Source organism: Pelobates fuscus, chromosome 9 (genome assembly GCF_036172605.1).
Source record: "Pelobates fuscus isolate aPelFus1 chromosome 9, aPelFus1.pri, whole genome shotgun sequence".
NCBI lineage: Eukaryota > Metazoa > Chordata > Amphibia > Anura > Pelobatidae > Pelobates > Pelobates fuscus.
Window position 1 is genome coordinate 15,617,713 of NC_086325.1, and position 26,438 is coordinate 15,644,150.

At 42.7% G+C, this 26,438-nt stretch overlaps 1 protein-coding gene across 1 annotated transcript in view; it reads right to left on the reverse strand.

Moving 5' to 3' along the window:
- SLC8A2 (solute carrier family 8 member A2) overlaps nt 1-26,438 on the reverse strand; it is a 98,618-nt gene that overhangs the window by 40,228 nt on the left and 31,952 nt on the right. The window contains exons 3-5 of the mRNA XM_063431277.1: nt 4,308-4,411; nt 3,372-3,389; nt 2,441-2,565 (exon numbers count right to left, since the gene is read on the reverse strand). Coding sequence (XP_063287347.1) covers nt 2,441-2,565; nt 3,372-3,389; nt 4,308-4,411 — 247 coding nt within the window. The remainder of the gene's footprint in view (nt 1-2,440; nt 2,566-3,371; nt 3,390-4,307; nt 4,412-26,438) is intronic.

Genomic DNA, 26,438 nt, shown 5'->3' on the forward strand with positions numbered 1-26,438 from the left:
CACCTCTGTTACTGCCAGTACCTCTATCACTGCCCTCTGTTACTGACAGTACCTCTATTACTGCCCCCTGTTACTGCCAGTACCTCTATCACTGCCCCCTGTTACTGCCAGTACCCCTATCACTGCCCCCTGTTACTGACAGTACATCTATTACTGCCCTCTGTTACTGCCAGCACCTCTATCACTGCCCCCTGTTACTGACAGTACCTCTATCACTGCCCTCTGTTACTGCCAGTACCTCTATCATTACCACTGTTACTGCCAGTATCATTACCCCTGTTACTGCCAGTACCTCTATCACTGCCCCCTGTTACTGCCAGTACCTCTATCACTGCCCCCTGTTACTGCCAGTACCTCTATCACTGCCCCCTGTTACTGACAGTACCTCTATCACTGCCCCCTGTTACTGACAGTACCTCTATTACTGCCCCCTGTTACTGCCAGTACCTCTATTACTGCCCCCTGTTACTGACAGTACCTCTATCACTGCCCTCTGTTACTGCCAGCACCTCTATCACTGCCCCCTGTTACTGACAGTACCTCTATCACTGGCCCCTGTTACTGCCAGTACCTCTATCACTGCCCCCTGTTACTGACAGTACCTCTATTACTGCCCTCTGTTATTGACAGTCCCTGTATCATTACCCCTGTTACTGCCAGTACCTCTGTCATTACCCCTGTTACTGCCAGTCCCTGTATCATTACCCCTGTTACTGCCAGTCCCTGTATCATTACCCCTGTTACTGCCAGTCCCTCTATCATTACCCCTGTTACTGCCAGTCCCTCTATCATTACCCCTGTTACTGCCAGTACGTCTATCATTACCCCTGTTACTGCCAGTCCCTGTATCATTACCCCTGTTACTGCCAGTCCCTCTATCATTACCCCTGTTACTGCCAGTCCCTCTATCATTACCCCTGTTACTGCCAGTCCCTCTATCATTACCCCTGTTACTGCCAGTCCCTCTATCATTACCCCTGTTACTGCCAGTCCCTCTATCATTACCCCTGTTACTGCCAGTCCCTGTATCATTACCCCTGTTACTGCCAGTCCCTGTATCATTACCCCTGTTACTGCCAGTCCCTGTATCATTACCCCTGTTACTGCCAGTCCCTGTATCATTACCCCTGTTACTGCCAGTCCATGTATCATTACCCCTGTTACTGCCAGTCCCTGTATCATTACCCCTGTTACTGCCAGTCCCTCTATCATTACCCCTGTTACTGCCAGTCCCTCTATCATTACCCCTGTTACTGCCAGTCCCTCTATCATTACCCCTGTTACTGCCAGTCCCTCTATCATTACCCCTGTTACTGCCAGTCCCTCTATCATTACCCCTGTTACTGCCAGTCCCTCTATCATTACCCCTGTTACTGCCAGTCCCTCTATCATTACCCCTGTTACTGCCAGTCCCTCTATCATTACCCCTGTTACTGCCAGTCCCTCTATCATTACCCCTGTTACTGCCAGTCCCTCTATCATTACCCCTGTTACTGCCAGTCCCTGTATCATTACCCCTGTTACTGCCAGTCCCTGTATCATTACCCCTGTTACTGCCAGTCCCTGTATCATTACCCCTGTTACTGCCAGTCCCTGTATCATTACCCCTGTTACTGCCAGTCCATGTATCATTACCCCTGTTACTGCCAGTCCCTGTATCATTACCCCTGTTACTGCCAGTCCCTCTATCATTACCCCTGTTACTGCCAGTCCCTCTATCATTACCCCTGTTACTGCCAGTCCCTCTATCATTACCCCTGTTACTGCCAGTCCCTCTATCATTACCCCTGTTACTGCCAGTCCCTCTATCATTACCCCTGTTACTGCCAGTCCCTCTATCATTACCCCTGTTACTGCCAGTCCCTCTATCATTACCCCTGTTACTGCCAGTCCCTCTATCATTACCCCTGTTACTGCCAGTCCCTCTATCATTACCCCTGTTACTGCCAGTCCCTCTATCATTACCCCTGTTACTGCCAGTCCCTGTATCATTACCCCTGTTACTGCCAGTCCCTCTATCATTACCCCTGTTACTGCCAGTCCCTGTATCATTACCCCTGTTACTGCCAGTCCCTGTATCATTACCCCTGTTACTACCCTTACCCGGCAAATCAGGCAGCACTTATCCAGAAACATTTTCTCATCTCCCTCTGTGAGACATGCTTCTGAAGGCTTAAATAAGGATTAGATGGTGTTTTTCCTTCTTTATGGGTTTACTACAGTAAAACGCACATAAACCCTCCTGGTAATCTGCGCCAAGCGCTTTAAGGATAATGGCTGCAGATCGAGATTATGATCTGCTGGAATAGACGGTGTTTATAGGATGGCATTGGACAGGGAGACGTGATCAAAGGCTGCTGTGAGATGTATTTTGAGGATGTCATAAAAGATCGATAAATGTATTGTTTTCGTTTTTTTACAGTTTTACAGACAAGATTACCTTAAACTCATACGACTCTTCAATGATCACCTCCATCTTGGAATGTTCCCCCAGTATTGGTTTCCCCATCTCCGCAATGCGTTTCGCCTCTTCTTCTTCCGCTGTCAGTTTCTTGTCATCTTCATCTAGTCACGGCAGAAGACAGATTACAAATAGTGTCTGCGTTTCAAAAAAAAAATGCTCACTGTCTAAGGTTTCTCCAGTTATCTCTAGGGCGCTGAGTCGGTTGTAAACTTGTCTCATTACATGAGATCTGAGCGGTATTATCATGGAAATTGAAAAAGAGATACGGCTTTAAATGCTTAGAAGCACAGAATTAAAATCCCTTCTTTGTAATGGACTATTTTCCTGTGACAAATACCCAGAATCCCTGGCTGCAGGGGGTGCTTAATATACAGTGTAATTATGGGGTAAAACAATTATTACCCAGAATCCCTAGTTGCTGGGGGCGCTCTGTATTCTTTGTGATTATAGAATAAGGCGGGTTATTACCCATACTCCACAGCCCTTCACAAATGTCCCGCCTTGGTATATTTTAATGACATACATACCTCCCAAAATTTCACATGGACAAAGAGGGACTCTTTTTAATTTTAGTTGTGTGTGTCCAGGGGCGAGGCTGTTCTGAAAAAATTTAGGTGACTTGCAAATAACAATTACTGCAACTAAAATGTAATTTAGAAGAAGGACAATGCATCTTATTTACACAGACTGATTTCCAAACACATTTATTGTAGTTTAAAGACACATTCCTGTGAGTATTATTGCTTTGGGTCTCTGTTATACACTCAAACACACCAACAATATGGAGAAAAGAGGGACAGAGAGGATTGGGTTCAAAATAGGGACTGCCCCTCCTAAATAGGGACACTTGGGAAGCATGATGTATGAAACAACATTGAAAGAAAAGCAAGCGATGAATATTCCTTACCCTGAGTGAGAAGCAGAGCTACAGAGAGAAAGAGAGAGAGAGTGTGAGCAGAATGTCAAGTAAATCATATCAGGCCTTTTAAACAGCACTATTACTAATAGAATATTAAATGAATATAAAGCAGGTATATAAACTACAGCCCTGATGTATTTCATGTACAGCGCTACACCCATTGTTGGTATAAGGCAGTGTCATAGAATTAGCATGTAGGGTATTATACTAAATGCACAGATGGCGTGTGGCCCGGAGCTAGACTGAGGCAGGAAGAATCTTTATGGATTAACCCCCCGCATGCAACAAGGCTGTTATCCCCTCGAGGAGTTAAACTATCTCTGCCAGCATTCACAGTCACTGAGATAACTAGAAACATCTCCAGCCTCCCATCACAGAGCATCATGGGAAATGTACATCACAAACATCTGAACTGTCAAGGTGAGCCATCAGGTTTTTTGGTGTGTTTTTTATGGTCACTCCTGTCCGTCATTCTGTTGCTAAGCAACTGCTTCATTGCAAGGTAACCCTGTGTAGCAACAATTCAACACGGATATTTGTTGCTAAGCAACAGATGAAACATGTTACTAAGCCAAGTGTAATCGTCTGCTAGTATCTTAGCAACAGAGTAACCAAGGAAATCGATGCGTCTGGTGCAGATGATATGAGCGGATTATCAACCGTTTTATTCCGTTTTATTCAGCTGCGGATTTTCCCAATTAAGATGCTATTTTTGGATGGCTGTTAACACCTTCTCTGCCAAACCCTGAATAAACAGCATTTCAACAGACACCCTGGAAGGCGTAGACAGCTTCTAACACTTCTAATGCAGTGGACTACCACTCTCATGCTGCTCAGACAGCACACACATAGGCTTATTAGTCTGCAACAGATGGGGTACCTGGGGATGTGTTGGTTGTGGGCCAGCTAGATATTTAGGGTTACCTGAAATCCCACGCTTCATCCACCGTGGTTCCTCCAAGACTATGAAGAAATTCTCCTGTTTTTCATATTCTTCGTCATCCACGATTTTCACCTGCAGTGTTTTTCTAAGAGAGAAAGAGGGTGAAACGTGTCAGCCTTTCGCCTCGAAACGTGCAGGCTGCAGGTTACCATGGTAATCATAGGCAGAATCAAATCTTACACTTCATGGGAACACCAACATTTCTAAGTACAAAGTGTCCTAAAAATAGAGTTTAGTTGGCAAATTTCTTAGCTAAATTATGAAGAAGATGGCAGGCCAGGTGAGATAGCTCAGTGGATAGGGATCCAGCTGCAGGAATTCTGGTAAACCTATTTCCTTGCAGGGACAGCACAACCTGTTATCTTCACACATTCAATTAAAAGAGTTCCATTAAGTTGGGTAATAGTAACATCTGAGATGTGGAATCTGTTGTTCTTGGTTAAATAGTGATATATTATTACTGTAATAGTTATACCCCATGGCCTCCTCTCTGGTTTAGGATTCCCACATTCCTGAACAGGGCAGTAACCAGGCTGTCTGTTCTGTGGTCCCTTTAACCTTGGTGCCTTCCTCCATGTTAATAATAACATTACTGGCATTTATAAAGCGCTAACTTATTCCACAGCGCCGTACGTGGCCTCCTAGCTGTTAATGTTCGACATAGGAGGGTAAATTCCACTTTGCAGGTCATATTGAATTTACCCCTTAATGACCCCAGTCAGGCTAATCCTTTTATATTATTTTATGCCTGGTCTGTCATTGGTCATTAGGGGTTTATAAATCTCCAGGACTAGCTGGCATGGGGCCCCAAACAGATAGCTACAAGAATCCATAATAAAGAGCCCATAATGAGGTGTTAAGATATTCTCAAGGCTTCTATTGTTCTTTTAGATAGCAGACAGAAGCACTTCATAAAACATGATCCCCCTGCCTTGTAACTCATACTGTGGTGCTTTTCACATCTCACACCTGGGGAACCCAAGTCAGCACATGGCGGGAGCATTAAATATCAGCGCATTGTACACCTCCCTCAAGGTCCATTCATTTCCTGAGTACTTCACCAGTACCAAATCTGCACGCACAGGCAAATCAGTAAGAGATCATATATACCGTGTTTCTCAGAAAATAAGACCGGGTCTTATATTAATTTTAGTCACAAAAAACACACTAGGGCTTATTTTCAGGGTAGGGCTTATTTATTTACGGTACCGGTATGTACATTGAACAACATTTAAAGAACTTTTCTTCAAATACCGGTACATAAAACAAAAAACAAACTGCTTTATTCTTTTTTGATGATTACCGTACCGGTAGAAGAAGAAGTTCGGCTGTGATGATGTCAGCCCGCTCCGTGCACTTAAGAGGGAGGGGGGCGCAGATGTCTGCGGGAGGAGCATCGGAAAAAGAAGAGCCAAGATCCCTGACTGACGCGCGCACAGTCGGAAGCCGCCTCCCCCTCCCGCCTTCACCCAGTGCGATGTCACAGAACATGGCGGCCGTTGTGTGGTGAAGCGGGTTCGGGTGCTGGTCGCAGTGTTTGGCCCGGGGGCCGGTTCGCTATGAGAACGCTGGGGGTTATGGTGACGGACAGGCCCGGGAGGATGTTGTGGCGGTGTCTGGGTGACAGCGGCGGGCGGTGTTGAATCCCTGGACTGTGTTGGTGCTGCAGCCCCCGTTATAGAGCCAGTCTGTCAGCCGGTGTCCGCGCTGTGTAACCCCCCGCAGAGACCCTTACACCGCCCGGCTCTGACATGGCACGGCAGCCGGCACTGCGCCCTCTGGGCTTCGCTCTCTGCATCATACTGGCTCTGGGCAGAGGCCAAGCGGCTCCACTTCCTGAAACAGGTGCAGGTAAGCAACCCTGAGCAGCTAGGACTGCAACTCACATCACTCAGTGTATAGTAATTATACCTGGGACAGCCCTCCACCTTCATACCATGGAAACTGGCTGACTGGGACTGCTAACACTACTGTCATACGGCAGCTAGGAATGCAGCTCACATCACTCACCTCAGACAGTGTAATTATCAGCCGGGAGGAGAGAAGAGGACCTCCGGCGGGGCAGCGGTGGGTGCAAACAAGTTTTCCACGTACCGGTAGATTGCCTAGGTCTTATTTTCGGGGTAGGGCTTATATTGCAGCCCACCCCGATAATCCAGCTAGGGCTTATTTTCGGGGTAGGGTGTATTTTCGGGGAAACACGGTAGATATATATATATAATACGGACCATATTTCTCTCAAACTTCAAATAAAAATAATGTCATTGTGAGCATTTATTTGAAGAAAATTACAACAATGTAACTAATAGGATGCAGTGTTTTCAGACCTCGGATAATGCAAAGAAAACAAATGCAGAAATATTTTTATAAAGGGTTCAGAAATCAATATTTGGTGGAATAACTCTGACTTTTAATCACAGCGTTCATGTGTCTTGGCGTGCCTCCACCAGTCTTTCACATTGCTGTTGAGTGACCTTATGCCACTTCTGGAGCAGATATCCAAGCAGCTCAGCATTGTTTGATGACTTATGGCCATCCATTTTCTTCTTGATCATATTCTAGAGGTTTTCCATGGGCTTCATTTCTTGAGATTGGCCTGGACATGACAGGGTCTTGATCTGGTGGTCCTCCATCCACACCTTGATTGACTTGGCTGTTGTCCTGCTGGAAAAAACAATCCTCACTGTTGGGGGACATTGTCAGAGCAGAAGTACGGTATGCAAGCTTTCTTCCAAGATAACTTTCTATGTGACTTAATTAATATCTCCTTCTCAAAAATGAATCCGCCCAATTCCAACCTTGTTGAAGTACCCCTGATTGTCACGATCCTCCTCCAAATTTCACAGTGTTACTAGCAGGCCTCTTTTTGTTTAACATAGAAACATAGAATGTGACGGCAGATAAGAACCATTCGGCCCATCTAGTCTGCCCAGTTTTCTAAATACTTTCATTAGTCCCTGGCCTTATCTTATAGTTAGGATAGCCTTATGCCTATCCCACGCATGCTTAAACCATTAGACAGCCAGGTATTGGACAAAGATGAAAAGTGTACTCATCACAGAAGATAACTTTACTTTACTTTACTGCAGTCCAATCCTTATGGTCTTAAACCAAAATCACCCTGACTCTTCTTTGCCTCTCGTTTATGAAGGGTTTTTTCTAGCTTTGCATGACTTTAGCCCTGACCCTAGCAGCCTGATTCAAACCATCTCTGCCATGCACTTCACCCTAGCTGGCATTTGCCATTTTTTATGTTCGTCACTTGGTGTCAACCCACAATACTTGTTGAGCGACATTCAAAGGAGTTGGCAGTTATACCGGTCGGTGTAGAGTCATTTGCGCCCTCTGCCGGTCTGTAGCTTTGTTGTCCGCAATGTCTGCTGATGAAGCCTTGTTCTTATGAACCGCCTTATTTAAAGATTGAAGCAACCAGAAGCTTGTTGTATCCCTCTGCCAGTAAAGCCAGAATTGAACCCTTGTTTATTTTACTCATTATGTTTGAAGAAACTACTAGAACTGTTTTTGCCATCCAGCTGGTCCTATTTCAAGAGGATAGTGCTGTATTGGGTCACTCTGAATAACGAGAGGTCAGTGTGTTAGCATGGTGTGAGAATGAACTAGAGAGGGCTGATTTGGATAAAGACAGGTTTGGGTGGTTTGATGGGGTGAGATTGAACTGGAGAGGGTTGAAGAATTGTTCTTTTATTGATTATCTTTCCCAATACCCAAAGGAGAAGGGGCGATGTGTGCAGGATGAGCAGAGAAGTATACTAAACCAATGAATAATTTAAACCCTATATTCATGGACTATTGTCCCCTGAGGTCACTGAAAAGCATCTCTTGCTCTTTGCTTATAATAGATCCATTACTGAGACAAAGATCAGGAAATCCTCTCCCAGAAAATTGAAGTAGGGGGCTGGCTAAACACTCCCAAAGAATTTATTTTCAGAGACTCATAAAAACCCAACCACAAGAAAGCAGAAAATTGTGGGGAATTTCAAAATTATTAGAAAATATCTAAACTGGAACAATTCCCCAGCACAGCTATTTATCCAATTATCTTATATTGTCATAAAATTTGCAATACCTTTGTCAATTCATCATAATTCCCAGTATAATGAATAGCCCGAGGTCTTCTTCCTGTAGAGGAAGAATTCTGTGCTCGATCTTGGGAAAAGCAATGTGATCTTATGGTGTTCATCTAAAAGCTTGGTCCAAACAGGACCAGGTTCCAGACAGTGGAGTCAGGTGTTACGATGGTGGATGGAACGGATACAGTGCCTGCTCACTGAACATGATTTGGATTCACTAAAGGTTGTTCACATGAAGTTGTTATAGACTAATATGTTTTCCTTTTCTATACCATAACCCCCCAAAACTGGGTCCAGCTTTAGTGTAAGGTCATGAAAGGATCCTGTTTATGTCTTTAGGTCGATGTCAAGCCACATCCAGCCCTTACACCGGGTCAGATCAGGTCCTGGTGTGCTGACATATCAACGTTCCTTCAGCGAGACCATACACACATCACTGTTAGAGGGCAAATCATAAAAATCTGCCTTTTGATATTTTTATCATTGATTTTGTATAAAGCACCAACTTGTCGTGCAGCGATGATGTATAATAAGAGAAAACAAGCGAGGCTGCCAGGCAGTGTGGGAGGCATGCAGGACCCAGCTGGTCATATACTAAGCACTTACTTTTATACAATGTGCAAAACAGGACAGCTCAACAGCATACAATCTAGAAGTTTTAATGTGGACTGGAGGAAGGAGACTGTATGGGGTATAAGAACCTGATGGCAGAGAGATTTAAAGAACATTTGCAATATTTATATATATATTTATATTGAGTTTTAAAGAGGCAGGTAGGTAGTATCTCAGGAAGCTGGCAAATCCTGCTGTCAGCACAGAACGAGAACAAGGTGAGTGGGTTACTGTGTGCCAGACTGGGATATATGTTACTTACGAGAGGAGTGTGGGGAGCAGCTGGAATCTTGCTGAATTGGATGTTGTATTATATATTAATATATTCTGTTTTGCAGAGCTGTACTGTTCCTAGCACGTTAGTATAAAAGATAATGGCTTTTTTATTCCTGCACCCCCACCCTGTCTATTGCGGCCACTGATCCAAACAGTTACACAGACTGACTGCTGTGTGTAGAATCTTTTACACTACAGGGATACGGACATTAGAATGTAACTGCTGTCTGTAGAATACTCAGGGAACACAGCAGCTCACACTGGAGGGGGCAATTAACCGAAACCCCTCCCCCCCCAATATATTTTATATTAAAGCGATATGGACATTACAATATAACAGCGGTCTGTAGAATACTCAGGGAACACAGCAGCTCACACTGGAGGGGGCAATTAACCGCCCTCCCCCCCCCCCCCCCCCGCCCAATATATTTTATATTAAAGTGATATGGACATTAGAATGTGACTGCTGTCTGTAGAATACTCCGGGAACAAAGCAGTTCACACTGGAGGGGGCAATTAACCAAAAAAAAACGCAATATATTTCATATTAAAGGGATACAGACATTACAATGTAACTGCTGTCTGTGCAATACTCAGGGACAGGGCCGTCTTTAATATTGATTGGACCCTGGGCAAAGCATTTGCCTGGGCCCCCTGGTACCCTCTCCCCAGGTGTGCAATCCCGTCCTCCACCCCAACGCAGTGGCAGTCCTAATGTAGAGAGGTGCAAGAATTTTTTTGAGCCTCCCTATCGCACGGGTGATTAAAAGGTAGTTCCCCATCTGTCGTGCAACTCCAGCAATGCATTGACAGCTGGGCTCTACCATTTACCCATGTTTGAAGGTTTGTATTTAGCACTAAGCTGTTTTTATGTGTTTGAATGTAAACAGGTTTTTGTATGGAATGTATGTGGTGTTGGCGTACTTGCATGCATGTATTTATGTGTAGTGTTGGTTTTTGAATGCAGGGGTGTGTTTACATATAATTTTGGTGTGTGTTTGTACGTACTGTTGGAGTTTGAATGCAGGGGTGTATTTGTATGTAGTGTTTGTATATGTGCATACATCTCCGCATTCACACACATAGATATTTATACACACACACACACACACACACACTGAAAAACATGCAGACACACCGATATACACACTGGCACACATGTAAATATACAGACACATATACACACATGCAGATACAGACACACACACAGATACACCGAAACACACAAAGACAGCATACAGATACACACTGATACACATACAGACACACAGATATACAGACACATATAGACAGACAAACTGACACATACATACTGACATATGGATACCGACACATACACTGACAGACATGCTGACACACACACAGACACATACTGAGACATACTGACATACATTCACAGACACACACACAGACCTACTGACAGACACACAGACATACACACAGACAGACATAGTGGCACACACACACAGACATACTAATACCCAGGCAGACATACTGGCACACTGACACACACACAGACCTACTGACAGACACACACACACAGACCTATTGACAGGCACACAGACAAACTGACACACATACACATACCTACTGACACACACAGACCTATTGACAGACACACACACAGACCTATTGACAGACACACACACAGACCTATTGACAGACACACACACAGACCTAGTGACAGACAGAAACACAGACCTAGTGACAGACAGAAACACAGACCTAGTGACAGACAGAAACACAGACCTAGTGACAGACAAAAACACACACCTAGTGACAGACAAGACACACACACACAGACTGACACACACACACCTATTGACAGACACAAACACAGACCTAGTGACAGACAGACTGACACACACACACACACACTGACACACACAGTCCTACTGACAGACATAAACACACACATACTGATGGGCAAACTGTAAATACACATGGGCAAACTGTAAAGCCCCCCTCCAGTTTCCTACCTTCCCTGGGGTTCAGTGTGCTGCCTTGGGTGGTTGGGAGTTGGGGACTGGCTCTCTTTGCTCAGTCCCCCTCCTCGCTGCCTCCTGGCTCAGCCTCCCTCCCGCGCGGGTCATCATCTCTGAGGGAGGAAGTGACTCCCGGACGTCACTTCCTCCCAGGCTGCCGTAAAGCAGGAGGCCCGGTCGTGCTGTTAAACGGCCACAGCATCCGACCGGGCCCGTGCTGAAAAGTGCTCACCGGGTGGCCCTAAGTGTATTGGCCACCCGGTGAGCACCCTTAGAGTATGGGCCCCGGTGCAGCCGCAATACAAGCACCGCGGGCCCATGGGTAGGGAGGGAATTTTTCTTATGCAGGCTATGGGCGGCGGGGCCACGGGGCAGCTGCTTTGGGCCCCCCAGGAGTAACTGGGCCCGGGGCAGCTGCCCCGTTTGCCCCGCGTTAAAGACGGCCCTGCTCAGGGAACACAGCTGCTCACACTGGAGGGGGGCAATTCACAAAAATATATTTTATATAAAAGGGATATGGACATTACAATATAACTGCTGTCTGTAGAATACTCAGGGAACTCAGCAGCTCACACTTCAGGGAGCAATTAACCAACCCCCACCCCCCTCCCCAACATATTTTATATTAAAGGGATACAGACATTACAATATAACAGCTGTCTGTAGAATACTCTGGGGATACAGCAGCTCACACTGGAGGGGGCAATTAACAAAAAAATAAAACAGTATACTTTACATTAAAGTGATACAGACATTACAATATAACTGCTGTCTGTAGAATACTCAGGGAACTCAGCAGCTCACACTCGATGGAGCAATTAACCAACCCCCCCACCCCCCTCCCCAATATATTTTATATTAAAGTGATACGGACATTACAATATAACTGCTGTCTGTAGAATACTCAGGGAACTCAGCAGCTCACACTCGATGGAGCAATTAACCAACCCCCCCACCCCCCTCCCCAATATATTTTATATTAAAGTGATACGGACATTACAATATAACTGCTGTCTGTAGAATACTCAGGGAACTCAGCAGCTCACACTGGAGGGGGCAATTAACCCTCTGACCCCTCCCCAATATATTTTATATCAAAGGGATATGGACATTACAATGTAACTGCTCTCTAGATAAGGACATTACATCTCTGCAAAGTAGCCGATATTAATATTTGCCACAACACATCAAAAGCCAGTGTTTCCTGCTTTTAGTTGCCCTTTAAAGCCTCATGTTGCATAGATAAACAGATTGCCTCCCTCATAGTAAGATATCTTTCTCACGGCTGCCAAATGTGATTCAAGGTCCATGAAGCTGAATCCTGCGTGGGAATGCAGTGCTCGGTCTGCGTGGGTGTTAGCGCAAGATGAAATCTGTTTCCATTACACTATCTCTGTCTCACGATTCCCCCTCCCCCTAAATCTGGAAATGGGGGAGCAATTAGATCTGCACAGGATGGTCATATTATGCTATATTACATTATATTATGAGACATTATATTGTATTACATTATATATAGTCTGTGAACTGAAAAAAACTGCGATGGGGGAATTTTTTGTCAACTGTCATACCACAAACTATTAAAGTGACACAGCTTATCACAAAGTCATATAGTAAGTTATAACAGTATGATGTCATATACTAAGATTTAACATATTAAGTTAGACTAGTACTATGTCATATAGCAAGTTATAGCAGTATGATATCATATAGTAAAATATAACAGTATGATGTCATACAGTAAGGTATAACCGTACAATGTCATATAGTAAGTTATAACAGTATGATGTCATATACTAAGATTTAACATATTAAGTTAGACTAGTACTATGTCATATAGCAAGTTATAGCAGTATGATATCATATAGTAAAATATAACAGTATGATGTCATACAGTAAGGTATAACCGTACAATGTCATATAGTAAGTTATAACAGTATGATGTCATATACTAAGATTTAACATATTAAGTTATACTAGTACTATGTCATATAGCAAGTTATAGCAGTATGATATCATATAGTAAAATATAACAGTATGATGTCATACAGTAAGGTATAACCGTACAATGTCATATAGTAAGTTATAACAGTATGATGTCATACAGTTTGATATCATATAGTAAGATATAACAGTATGATGTCATATACAAAGATATAACATTAAGTTATAATAGTATGATGTCATATAGTAAGATATAACAGTTTGATGTCACACAGTAAGTGTAATAATTTTCGCTTCTTCTTTTTCCAGTTGATTAATATATATGTCTTTTGTATATATAGTCTTGGGTCAAAGGCTCGCTACATTAATATACGTCTATATTAATGGAAAGTACTAAAATGCAATCTGACTTACGCTTTCTTCAGGTTTATTCTTAGTTACTGATACATAATAAAACAAGAAAGGATGTTACATGATCATGGATGTTCAACAGCAGATGATAATTGCTGGACTTCTGAAGGGAGAGTTACATCATTACATAGCTGTACAGGTTGAAGAGCCGAGAGAGAGAGCGAGAGAGATCTCGTGTCCCTTTGTTCAGTTACTATATAGATGTGCCCATACTGATGTCAGAGTATAACTCTAGCCATATAAGGACAAGACCCCCAATTCACATTCCAGAGTTCTCATACAAGAAAACCTTGTGACTTATTGATACCATCTGTTACTTATATCAATCCAGACATCCATAAATAATCAATAAAAACATAGAATATGCAATATTCTACAGTAAGGTATAACCGTACAATGTCAGAGAATAAGATATAACTGTATGATGTCATATAGTGAGTTAATTCTCTCTCTCTCTCTCTCTCAAGAAAACATCAACCATGCACTATGAGGAGGAAGAAACTCCCATACCCACATTCTTACCTGCAGGAAATTGCCACCCTGAATCCCTACCCCAAGATGGCTTAACAACAGATATAAGAAAAATGATCCTGGAAAAGCTAGAAGTCCTTGACCAGCAGACAAGACTACTGTAGAACACTGGAAAACTACCACCAGACAGCTTGCTAGCTACAGTTAATGACACACTGTCTACAATCCCAACCTGCACCATCACAGAGACCAACAGGCTCATATATGCAAAAGCATTAGTGGTCCTCCAGCTACTTGACTACAAGATCAGGCTCAAAGAGAAGCAATGCCCACCATAGAGACTACAACTGGAAGCCAAGACAACACGGAAGGAAGTTGGTAAGCTGGATCAACTTCACAGAGGTGGAAAGATCAAAGAGAGATCCTGGCTGCTGCGGAAGTACAAGGATATGCCCATACCAGAGGCGCTGGAAACAGCTAAGCAAAGACTGATAGCACTGGCAACCAGACTGAGCAGATACACCAGAGAAGCAGAGGCGAAGAGAATCAATGCATTCTTTACCAAAGAACCATCCAAGATATATGCACAGCTACAGGGTACCCACCACACCCAAGACCCACCCAGAGCTGAGACTAAACAGTATTGGAAGAATATCTGTGAGAAAGAAGTGTCTCATAACACTGAGGCCCAGTGGCTACTAGACCTGAAAGCAGACCACTGCATGCTACCAGAACCAGTCATCATCACAGCTGAAGATAACCAACAACAAGTAGCACACATGACGAGTTGGCGAGCCCAAGGATCTGACATGATCCACACCTACTGGATAAAGAAATTAGCCACGCTGCATGAACGCCTAGCAGCACAAACGAACCAGCTACTGGCACCAGGCTCCCACTCTGACTGGCTAACACAAGGCAGAATAATACAGGTCATGAATTACCCTCACAAGGGAACAACACCATTCTAGTACCAACCAGTTACCTAGCTACCCACAAAATGGAAACTCCTGACCGGCATCTTAGCCTCCAAGATCCAAGAGCATATGAGTCAATACTCAGAAGGGGATTGGAAACAGTTCCAGAGGATCAAAACACCAACTACTGGTAGACCAAGCAGTTACAAGGATTCTAAGATCAGACCGACCAATCTGTGTACGGCCTGAATTGACTCCAAGAAAGCCTATGACACAATGCCACACACATGGATACTGGAATGCTTGGCTCTATACAAGGTCAACAAGACAATAGGAGCCTTCATCAAGAACTCGATGGACAAGTGGAAAACAACTCTAGAATCCAATTCCAGTGCAATAACACAAGTGAACAGCAAATGTGGCATATACCAAGGTGATGCACTATCCCCAATGCTGTTCTGCATAGGCCTCAAGCCGGATCATCAAGAAGAGTGGGTACGGATACAGGTTCAAGAGTGGAGCTACCAGCAGTCACCTTCTCTACATGGACGACATTAAGCTGCATGCCAAGAATGAGAGAGACATTGACTCACTGATCCACCTAACTAGGATATACAGCAAGGACATTGTAATATCATTCGGACTAGAGAAGTGCGGGCGGATGATAGTAAAAAGAGGGAAGATGATCAGGACAGAAGGAGTTCAAGTTCCAGAAGGCCAGATAGAAGATGTAGAGAACAGCTGCAAGTACCTGGGGGTAGCACAAATGCATGGCAACCATGCAGAAGATAGCAACATCCAAGTACCTCTAATAAGTCAGAAAGGTCCTGAAGTCCCAGCTCAATGGCAAGAACAAGATCCAAGCAATTAACACATTATTATTATTATTATGTTATTATTTGTTATTATTTATTTATATGCAATAATATAACACATGTGCTCTACCAGTCATCAGATACCCAGCTGGAATAATAACCTGGCCAAGAGTGGATGTCAAGACCAGAAAAGTACTCACTGTGAATGGAGGATTCCACCCAAAATCCAGCACCCACACCCAGAGACGTGTACACCTGCCTGAAGGAAGGAGGTTGGGGCCTGATGAGTGTCAAGGCCACAGTCCTGGATGAAACACAGAGCGTCCACAAGTACATCAAGAAGATGGCTCTCAGATGAACTGCTAAGGAAATGCTTGGGACAACAACAAATAGAGGATGCTGAAAAGGACTTTCCATGGCAAGACAAACCTCTCCAGTGGGTGTACCACCGTCAGATAGTGGATGTGGCTCACATGCCAAAATCCTACCAATGGTTGGAAAAGGCAGGACTGAAAGACAGCACTGAAGCACTAATCTTAGCAGCACAGAAACAGGCAATCAGTACCAGTTCAATAGAAGCTGGAGTTTATCACACCAGGTAAGACCCAAGGTGCAGACTGTGCAAAGAGACGAGCACCTAGTAGCTGGATGCAAGGTGTTAGCAGGAACAGCTTACACGGAGAGACACAACCAAGTCACCGGGATTGTGTACCAAAACTAAATACATACAAAAGGTGGTAATTCACACTTCCGGTTATATCTGTAAAAAATAAATATAACACACACAATAGTGTAATACAGTAGGTGTAGCTGGACAATGCCGAATTCTCAAAATGAGGTACTCACAAACGTGGAGCCAATGACGTGTGGCTCTCACTGATATCGCCTTGGGACGTTTTTTGGAAAGATGTCCCTCTCCTGCCTGGCTCACTGCTCCCACTTGACTTCCACACAATTCCACGATGGGTTGGTATACTCAATTACGTAGGAACAATAGCGAAATAAATCAGGCTCTTGGCTGAGTTGAAAATGGCATAGGAAGCCAAAAAATTTATTATAAGAGCAAAATATGAAAACAAACTATAAAAACATACTGTATAAAAATAGCATGTAAAATAATGTAAAACTTTTAGCTAAAATCTGCTAAAAGATAAGGTAGCCAAATGGCTAATAAGTAGTCCGAAACGCGTTTCGCCCCTGTTGGGGCTTTTTCAATCGGTAATAGAGTCCAAAATCTTCTCTGGCGGCTTTTTCTCGCATTGCGTCTTTTTACTTCCGGGTTCCGGCTGGGTTTCACCGTGGAACGCACTGTGCGTTCCAAATCACTTCCGGGTTCGGGATTTTTCTCTTTTGGAACGCAGTGTTGCGTTCCACTTCGTTCTCCACATCACTTCCTGGTTTCAGACCTCGGTCATTCACAGCACTCAGTGTATTTAACCATACACAAACCAGTCTCTTACTTTAGTATGGAGGAAACAGTCTCTTTATCACCTCAATTAAACAGATAAATATCCTTATTGTTATATCATAAAAAATATATATGCACTTCTTGTTTGTTTGACCATAATAAAAAGAGGGAAGGAAGGGGAAGGAGAGACCTTAAAATATATATGTGATAACCATTAGGATGTGTCAGATCTATCTGATGTATAACCAATAGGGGTATAATAAATACAAGGATGATATATAAAAAACAAGGATGATATATAAAAAAGAAAGAAGAGCAGACACACTACAAGAGAGAGGCAGAGACAGAAGAGAACCCCCTTTAGAACAACGACAGACTAAGAGAAGACAAGAATGCCCACCGGTTTTTCAGAAGGACCCCACAATAGAAAACCTCAAATGGCAAGAAGAACCCATACTGTGGGAGTCTCCAGGCAAACGCCAGAGATCAAGGGAATTAGAACCGGAGGAAGGAACAGGGGGGAACAAAGAAAAGAGGGGACGAATGTAGATTCCAGTGGAATCTTCAACCTCACAAACAGTCCACTATCAGAAGGAGAAATACAAGTCCTACAAAAAGGGCTGAAGTTTGCTCCAACTGCTGAAATGAATAAATTCAACTTTTTCATAGATATGAACAAATTCATGAGGAGTCTATGTCTCAAAAAATTCTTCAATGAAAAAGAATACAGCACCATTAGTGTAGAAGAACCAAACACAAGTACAAGGTACATACAAACCCATTTAAAAGATAAATCAACTTTCTACCCAAAACACATGGCCTCAGACAAGATGAAAACCTTTGAGACCATGGTGATGGGAGAAATTAACAAAATGAAAAAGTTGAACAAATTTCAGCACAATTTATCAATAAAAGAAAAGAAAATATTGGAAAATTTACAGAAGAACAAAGAATTGATAATAAAACCAGCTGATAAAGGGGGAGGGATAGTGGTGCTGTCGAAAGTAGAATATATGAAGGAATCCGAGAGAATCCTATCTGATACAACAACATACAGAAAATTAAATTCTAATCCCACTGAGAGAGTAAAAGAGCTGTTCGATAAATATATTAAGAAAGGAGTAACAGAGAATATTCTCACGGAGAAAGAAGGAAAATACTTATCAATAGCCCATCCAAAAATTCCAGTCTTTTATTACCTACCAAAGGTGCATAAGAATCCAGCCAACCCTCCAGGCCGCCCAATTATCTCCGGTATAGATTCAATATCCTCACGTATCTCCGAATATATCGATATACTATTACAGCCCATAGTTACAAAAACACAAGCTCACCTCAAAGATACCATCCACACCCTACAAATTTTGGAATCAACACAATGGAAAGATGGATACAGTTTAGTCACAAGCGATGTCACATCGCTGTATACTATCATTCCGCATGAGAAAGGGATAAAAGCGGTCGAACACTTTTTAATTAAAGCTGATTTTAGGAGGGAACAAATAAATTTTATTATAGAAGGAATTCACCTCATTTTAACCAATAATTTTTTTTGGTACAACGATACTTTTTATCTCCAAATCCGAGGCACGGCTATGGGCACCAAATTCGCACCCAGTTATGCGAATCTCTTCATGGCGTATTGGGAAGAACACTATATCTTTTCCTGCCAGCCCTGGGTGTCGAATTTGGTGTCCTACCATCGATACATTGATGACATCTTGTTTATTTGGGATGGCCCTATAGAGTTTTTAGAGAATTTTATATTTTATCTTAACGACAATGAATGGGGAATTTTATTAACCTCTACGCACAATCAGACAGCAATACAATTTTTAGACCTACAAATTTTTATAGAAGATGCTCAGATCAAAACTAGAAATTATTTTAAAGAAGTGGATGCCAATGGGTATATAGAGAAATCGAGTTGTCACCACAGGCCTTGGTTGAACAATGCACCAAAAAGGGCAATTCATGAGAATTAGGCGGAATTGCACCAATGAGGAAGATTATTTGGCACAGGCAGGAAGAATAAAAGCTCAGTTTGAAGATAAAGGGTATGAGAAAACAACCTTGGAGAAAGACATAGAGGACGTCAAAAATATAACGAGAAAAGAACTTCTGACATACAAACCAAAACCTAATAAACAAACACACTCTAAAGAAATTCCCTTTATTTGCAACTTCAACGGCAATCATAGAGGTATAAATAAGGTTTTAAAAAAATATTGGCACATTTTACATGAAGATCCCATTTTAAAAAACATTTTACCTACTCGACCTAATATAATCTATAGAGGTGCGGCCAATTTCAAAAGAACCTTGGTTCACAGTAGTGAGGGTCCAACCACGAGTACGCATTTTTTAAATCAGAACAAAGGTTTTTATGGATGCGGAACATGTTTAGCTTGTAGGAGCACTAAAAGTAAGAAACGACACCTCACTAATTTGAAAGAACATATTAATAAGGATTTTAACATTAGGGACCAACTGACATGTTTTTCAAAGGGAGTGATCTATGTATTACAATGTCCCTGCAATTTACTATACATAGGGAGGACTATAAGATGCCTGCACATAAGAATCTCAGAACATATAAGAAACATCAAAAATGGGATAGAAACACACAGCGTGTCTAATCATTTTAAGAGACATCACCAAAATAATCCCGAGAATCTGTTTTTCTGTCCGTTGAAAACAGTTAAAAGAGATTGGAGGGGAGGCAATTTTAACCAAAAAATAGGTAAAGAAGAGATGCAATTTATATATAATTTTAACACACTCGCACCCCACGGTCTGAATTCTGATTTTGAGGTGTGTCACTTTCTTTAGATGCATGTAATGTGTGTTTAATTGCATGTTGTTATAAGCCCCCACACAATGTAAGGGGAGTTTATTTATGTTTTGCCCCCTTCAAATGAGTAGCAGTTAAGAAGACTTCCCCTTTTTTTATATATCATCCTTGTTTTTTATATATCATCCTTGTATTTATTATACCCCTATTGGTTATACATCAGATAGATCTGACACATCCTAATGGTTATCACATATATATTTTAAGGTCTCTCCTTCCCCTTCCTTCCCTCTTTTTATTATGGTCAAACAAACAAGAAGTGCATATATATTTTTTATGATATAACAATAAGGATATTTATCTGTTTAATTGAGGTGATAAAGAGACTGTTTCCTCCATACTAAAGTAAGAGACTGGTTTGTGTATGGTTAAATACACTGAGTGCTGTGAATGACCGAGGTCTGAAACCAGGAAGTGATGTGGAGAACGAAGTGGAACGCAACACTGCGTTCCAAAAGAGAAAAATCCCGAACCCGGAAGTGATTTGGAACGCACAGTGCGTTCCACGGTGAAACCCAGCCGGAACCCGGAAGTAAAAAGACGCAATGCGAGAAAAAGCCGCCAGAGAAGATTTTGGACTCTATTACCGATTGAAAAAGCCCCAACAGGGGCGAAACGCGTTTCGGACTACTTATTAGCCATTTGGCTACCTTATCTTTTAGCAGATTTTAGCTAAAAGTTTTACATTATTTTACATGCTATTTTTATACAGTATGTTTTTATAGTTTGTTTTCATATTTTGCTCTTATAATAAATTTTTTGGCTTCCTATGCCATTTTCAACTCAGCCAAGAGCCTGATTTATTTCGCTATTGTTCCTACGTAATTGAGTATACCAACCCATCGTGGAATTGTGTGGAAGTCAAGTGGGAGCAGTGAGCCAGGCAGGAGAGGGACATCCTTCCAAAAAACGTCCCAAGGCGATATCAGTGAGAGCCACACGTCATTGGCTCCACGTTTGTGAGTACCTCATTTTGAGAATTCGGCATTGTCCAGCTACACCTACTGTATTACACTATTGTGTGTGTTATATTTATTTTTTACAGATATAACCGGAAGTGTGAATTACCACCTTTTGTATGTATTTATTTATGTTATGTAGAGTGGTGTGAGGGGTTTCCCACTCAGGTGGTCTGTAGCACTCTAGCTACCACACTCGCTTGCATTGTTTACACTGTATACACCCTTTATTCTCTTTGTGTACCAAAACAACTGCACAGAATATGGATTGGACCTGCCAACGTCCAGATAGGAGATACTACAAACGGTAGTTGAGAATGACAGGGCTAAGATCCTGTGGGACTTCCAGATCCAGACAGCCAAGCAAGTGCTGACCGACCAACCTGACATTGTGGTGGTAGACAATGAATGGAAGACTGCAGTCGTGGTGGATGTGGCAATACCCAGTGACTATAACATCAGGAAGAAGGAACATGAGAAGGTGGAGAAATACCAAGGACTGAAAGAAGAGCGAGAAAGGATGTGGAAAGTATAGGCAATAGTAGTCCCAGTAGTGATAAGAGCACTCGGGGCTTTGGCTTCCAAGTTGGGAGAGTAGCTACATCAGATTAAAGGTGGGACATCCGAGATCGCTGTCAAGAAGAGTGCAGTTCTAGGAACAGCTAAGATACTGCACAGAATCCTCAGACTCCTAGGCCTCTGGTTGAGGACTTAACATACCACCCAGGAGGAGTGAAAAAAATAAATTTGGCCTCAGTTTATATTTTTCAATAAGCTTTTAAAATGATTTCATATTTTTACAAATATATTTTTATATTTATTTATATATGATATATTTTTTGATATTTTAATATATTTTTTTTGGGGGGGATGGGGGGGGAATTAAAAGCTTATCCAAAAATATAAAATCCAATCCTTTTTATATATATACATATATATATTAAAGGAAAACTATAGTGTTAGTAGTACTAACATATATTCCTAACACTATAGTGCTGGAGTACCAGTATCGGCCCTACCCTGATTGGAGATAAAATAAGCTACTTATTGTGGTGGCTTGGGTGACTATAGTGTCTCTTTAAAAAACACAGTTCGCAATTAATAGCACATTCCAAAAATATAAAAATCACATCAAGTTCACTGCAAATTAATGCAAATCTACACAGGGGATAAAAGGAAATGGTGAAATCTTTACACATTGTGTGTAGTTAGATGCATCATTACACTGTAATAATAGTTTAGTTGAGATGTTACCAGGGATCTATAAAGTACTATCACTACCTCTCTATGTCCTCCAGGAATCTGCTCTCTAGAATTGAACACAACACTCTAGGCAAGATCTTACCGGGATCTATAAAGTACTATCACTACCTCTCTATGTCCTCCTGGGATCTGCTCTATAGAACTGAACACAATACTCTAGGTGAGATCTTACCGGGATCTATAAAGTACTATCACTACCTCTCTATGTCCTCCTGGGATCTGCTCTATAGAACTGAACACAATACTCTAGGTGAGATCCTACCGGGTAACTATAAATAATAATAACAACGTATTTAACCAGGAAAGGTACATTCAGATTACTCTGGTTTCCAAGTACTTCCTGGATTGCGATCACAACCTCTCTATGTCCTGGGATCTGCTCTTCAGAACTGGACACAATAATGTAGGGGAGATCTTACCGGGGATCTATAAAGTGATGATCACTAAATTCTTGTTGCACATCTTTGTTGACTAAATAAAACTGACTTTTTTTAAAGCTTCCAAAACAATAGAAACATAAATACCAAAATCTTAAATCTCAGTGTTTATATTCATATTCTGCAGTGGACATTGAAATCAAATATAAGAAATTGATGTATTTTGATATAGAGCTCGTTGTATCTTGGAAACTGACAAACAAGCAGTTTTTATCTTTCCATTGTTAACCTTCAGAAATTTTGCTGCTCCGGAGCTAGCTGAGCACAGAGAAAAGATGTTCGTTTGGCAAGATCGGGATAATCTTTGCCCTGAGATGCTGCAGAAAGGCCTTGACAACCTCTTGCAGCTCAACAAATCTTCCCTCATCACATCTTCTTTACTTATTATTGAGTTTTTTTTTTTAAATGCTAGTTTTTGGATTGTGTGGACAGTTCGCTATGTTTCTATAAGTGTCAAAGGGCACCCTACTGGCTACTTCCGTTAACCCTTGCACATGGGCAACGTGTGTCCTGGATTGTTGCCATGGAAAGTACTGATTATTTGTAGTGTTCCATTAATCTTAGAAATTCTATTTTTCCAAAGAGATGGAACATGTGTAAATGATGATACAAAAATTGGAAGTCTGACAAATATTGGCATGCGCATCATACCCGCTTCAATGCCTGGCTTTCCACGCAGAAAACAGTATAACCACATTTCTAGAATTCAAATGATCTCACAGCACAGAGCATTCTGGGAGAGCGGCAGGCTGATCATAAAACAGGGGCTGTCTTTAAACCTTATTTTATATAGATATCCACAGTACAGCCTATCAATACAGCCATGATACAGTCACCTTCACAGCCTATCTTCCCCTACCCAATAACTTCGCCCAACTCGTCAAACTTCAAACAACTCAAACTCAACTAATTAGGCCTCAAAAACCCCAAGACACCCTCATTTCTCTTGGCAGCAAGATGACAATGTCACAATGAATATTATCTGTAAATAATGAGAGCATGAACGAGCAATACTGCGTAAAGTCAACAATACTCAGCAACCCATCCAGTCACATAGCTCCCACCACCCATCAAACAATATTTATTCACCATCACAGGCAAATTCTTCAACTTTTCCACCAACCATAATTGTGAGTGACCTTATTTCCATAGGTGTTTGAAGGCCTTGTTTCCCATAAAACCGTTTATTGTGATAAGGGGAGGGGATCAAGATTCAAGATGTGGAAAGAGAAGAGAAACTTTGCTCCATCCATGTACGGCACTGAAATATGTCCTTCGTCCAGAGGTCAGTGATCCTTGACCCCCCCATGATACCTAGGGCTGACAATCAATTCTATCTAGAATACACTATACATTCACAGTGTTTGCTCTCAGTGCTCTGATGTGCAGGCAGTTAATTAGTGCTAATCGAGATGGATTTGTTTGTGAAACCTTAATAAAAACATATTTAATCTGAGATAAGTGCTCTATACAGAGATTCACATCTCCAACTTATCAGATATACAGTTGTAATCAAAATTATTCTACCCCCATTAAAAATGTGTTTTATTGTCAAAATTTACAGACTATCAGCTGTTTGCATTGAACAAATCAAACAAAAGCAATTGAAAAAGCTCAGCATGGGGGGCGGGGCCTGACCGCGGAACGGAGCAGACGCAAGCTGCAACAGCTCCTGCATTATACCGCTAACTATACCTAATTTTCACAGAGCAGAGCCCACAAACCGGCACAATCTTACCTACTCATGAACGTGGACTTTCGGCCCTCCAAGCTGATACCACACAAGTGGATTTCCTCGCTGTCTACAAGCAGACAAACCTTGCGGCCTAGCAGCATGGTCGGCCTGGGGGAGACAGCCGCTCTCCCGCCGGCACAGCTCACTGCAGACTCCGGATTGGGCTCCTGTTCCCCCCCCCCTATGGACCGACGGGGGTCATCCCGGTCCCCACCGACCCGGCACTCACAAAGAATCAAGCTCCAATTGCCTGCTGCGTCGTGGGCTCTGACTACACCGGGCCGCACAAAATGGCGGACACTAGCCATTCATCAAGGCCTGTGCCCACGCAGCACTCACACGACTAGACTCAATACTCACCCAATTCTGGGAGAAGCTGGAGGAGCGTTCCAAGGCTCAATTGCCTCCTGACCGGGGAAAGAAAGGAGAGGGACCGGAGACAAGGAGACGGAATGGGCTTGCTTTAGGCACAGCACTTTGCCCAGCATATGTCCCACGCATCAAAAACCTACCCGGGCTGAGGGTCATCTGGAGTCCCTCTCAGCGGCATCAGCCAAGCAGGCGGCGGAAGAAGATCAGGACCTCCCACGGTGCCCACACAGGGAGAGATTCAGTCCCACGGAGTTCCCGAGTCAGCCGGAAACAAATGCCGACATCATATCAGGCCTAGGGCTGGAGAGAGGCCTCTTTCTGCCCTCAGTTTACCACCACGCTCTGAGATCTTCAAGCATCAGCTTCCTGCTTGCCAAGCACGGGGATCGGCTGACAGCATGGTCGGAGGACATGATCCGGTCTGTCACTTAAAGAGAACTTTCCTCAGTTCCAAACAGGCAGACTTTGACTCATTGCACTCTCTAGCACTCCACCCCCATTATGTCTCACTAGCTCGACAATTTTACACCAATATCACTGTACTAATAGCACAGGCTGCCAGCGACCAAAATGCCTACACAATGAGCCATGCCCCAAGTTGCCTTAATTTCACTTTTGAAATCGCTATGCCCCTTTGGCAACTTTATATAGGATTCATGATACATTATAATACGCGCTATCCGATTAGGTGGTTCTAAACACCTCTACATGGGCCTACTCATGTCCTATCTTAACATGACTAACTACTGAATAGATACGCAGTAGATACACAGCGTGAGGACGTCCAGTGACGCTCTAGCACAGAAAACCTGTGCTATAAAGCAGGAAGTGTCCTCTAGTGGCTGTCTAATAGACAGCCACTAGGGGAGGACTTAACCCTGCAAGGTAATTATTGCAGTTTAAAAAAAACTGCAATCATTACACTTGCAGGGTTAAGGGTAGTGGGAGTTGGCACCCAGACCACTCCAATGAGCAGAAGTGGTCTGGGTGCCTGGAGTGTCCCTTTAAGCATCCTAAAATAACATTCAATCTGTGTGGTACAGGCTTAGACTAGTTGTTATATAAAGGTGAGTTACATATGTGTGGCATAGGCTAGGTTACCATTTTAAAAATAAAGGTTACAGTTACAGGCGATAACAAAGCAAAACATTGCGTGGTAAAGGGAAGCAGCACAGACATTTGGTGTGGCATAAGAACATGCTATGACACGATAATGGTTTGTAAGGAAGGAGCTGTACCATCCATGTCTGGTGTAATGGTTGATTGTCTGGCCAAGTGTGTGTGTCGGTGTATGGTTGTAGTGGTGTATTTGTAGTTGCTGAGCAGTTGTCATGGATAGTATTGGTTTTATGTGTGTAGTGCCTGTGTGCAGCGAGCTGTGTAGGGTGTGTGTACTCCCCGAGTAGGGATCGACTATGGACTATACATTGCTTACGGTTGGTTCTGAGTAACAAGGTGTGTGGCATGCATTATAGTCCGTAATTCTTTGTGTCTCCGGCTTGTGGGGGGTGATAGTCTCTGCGGCCCGAGCAGGGTTGTTGGCCGTAGGCCTTAGAGTGCAT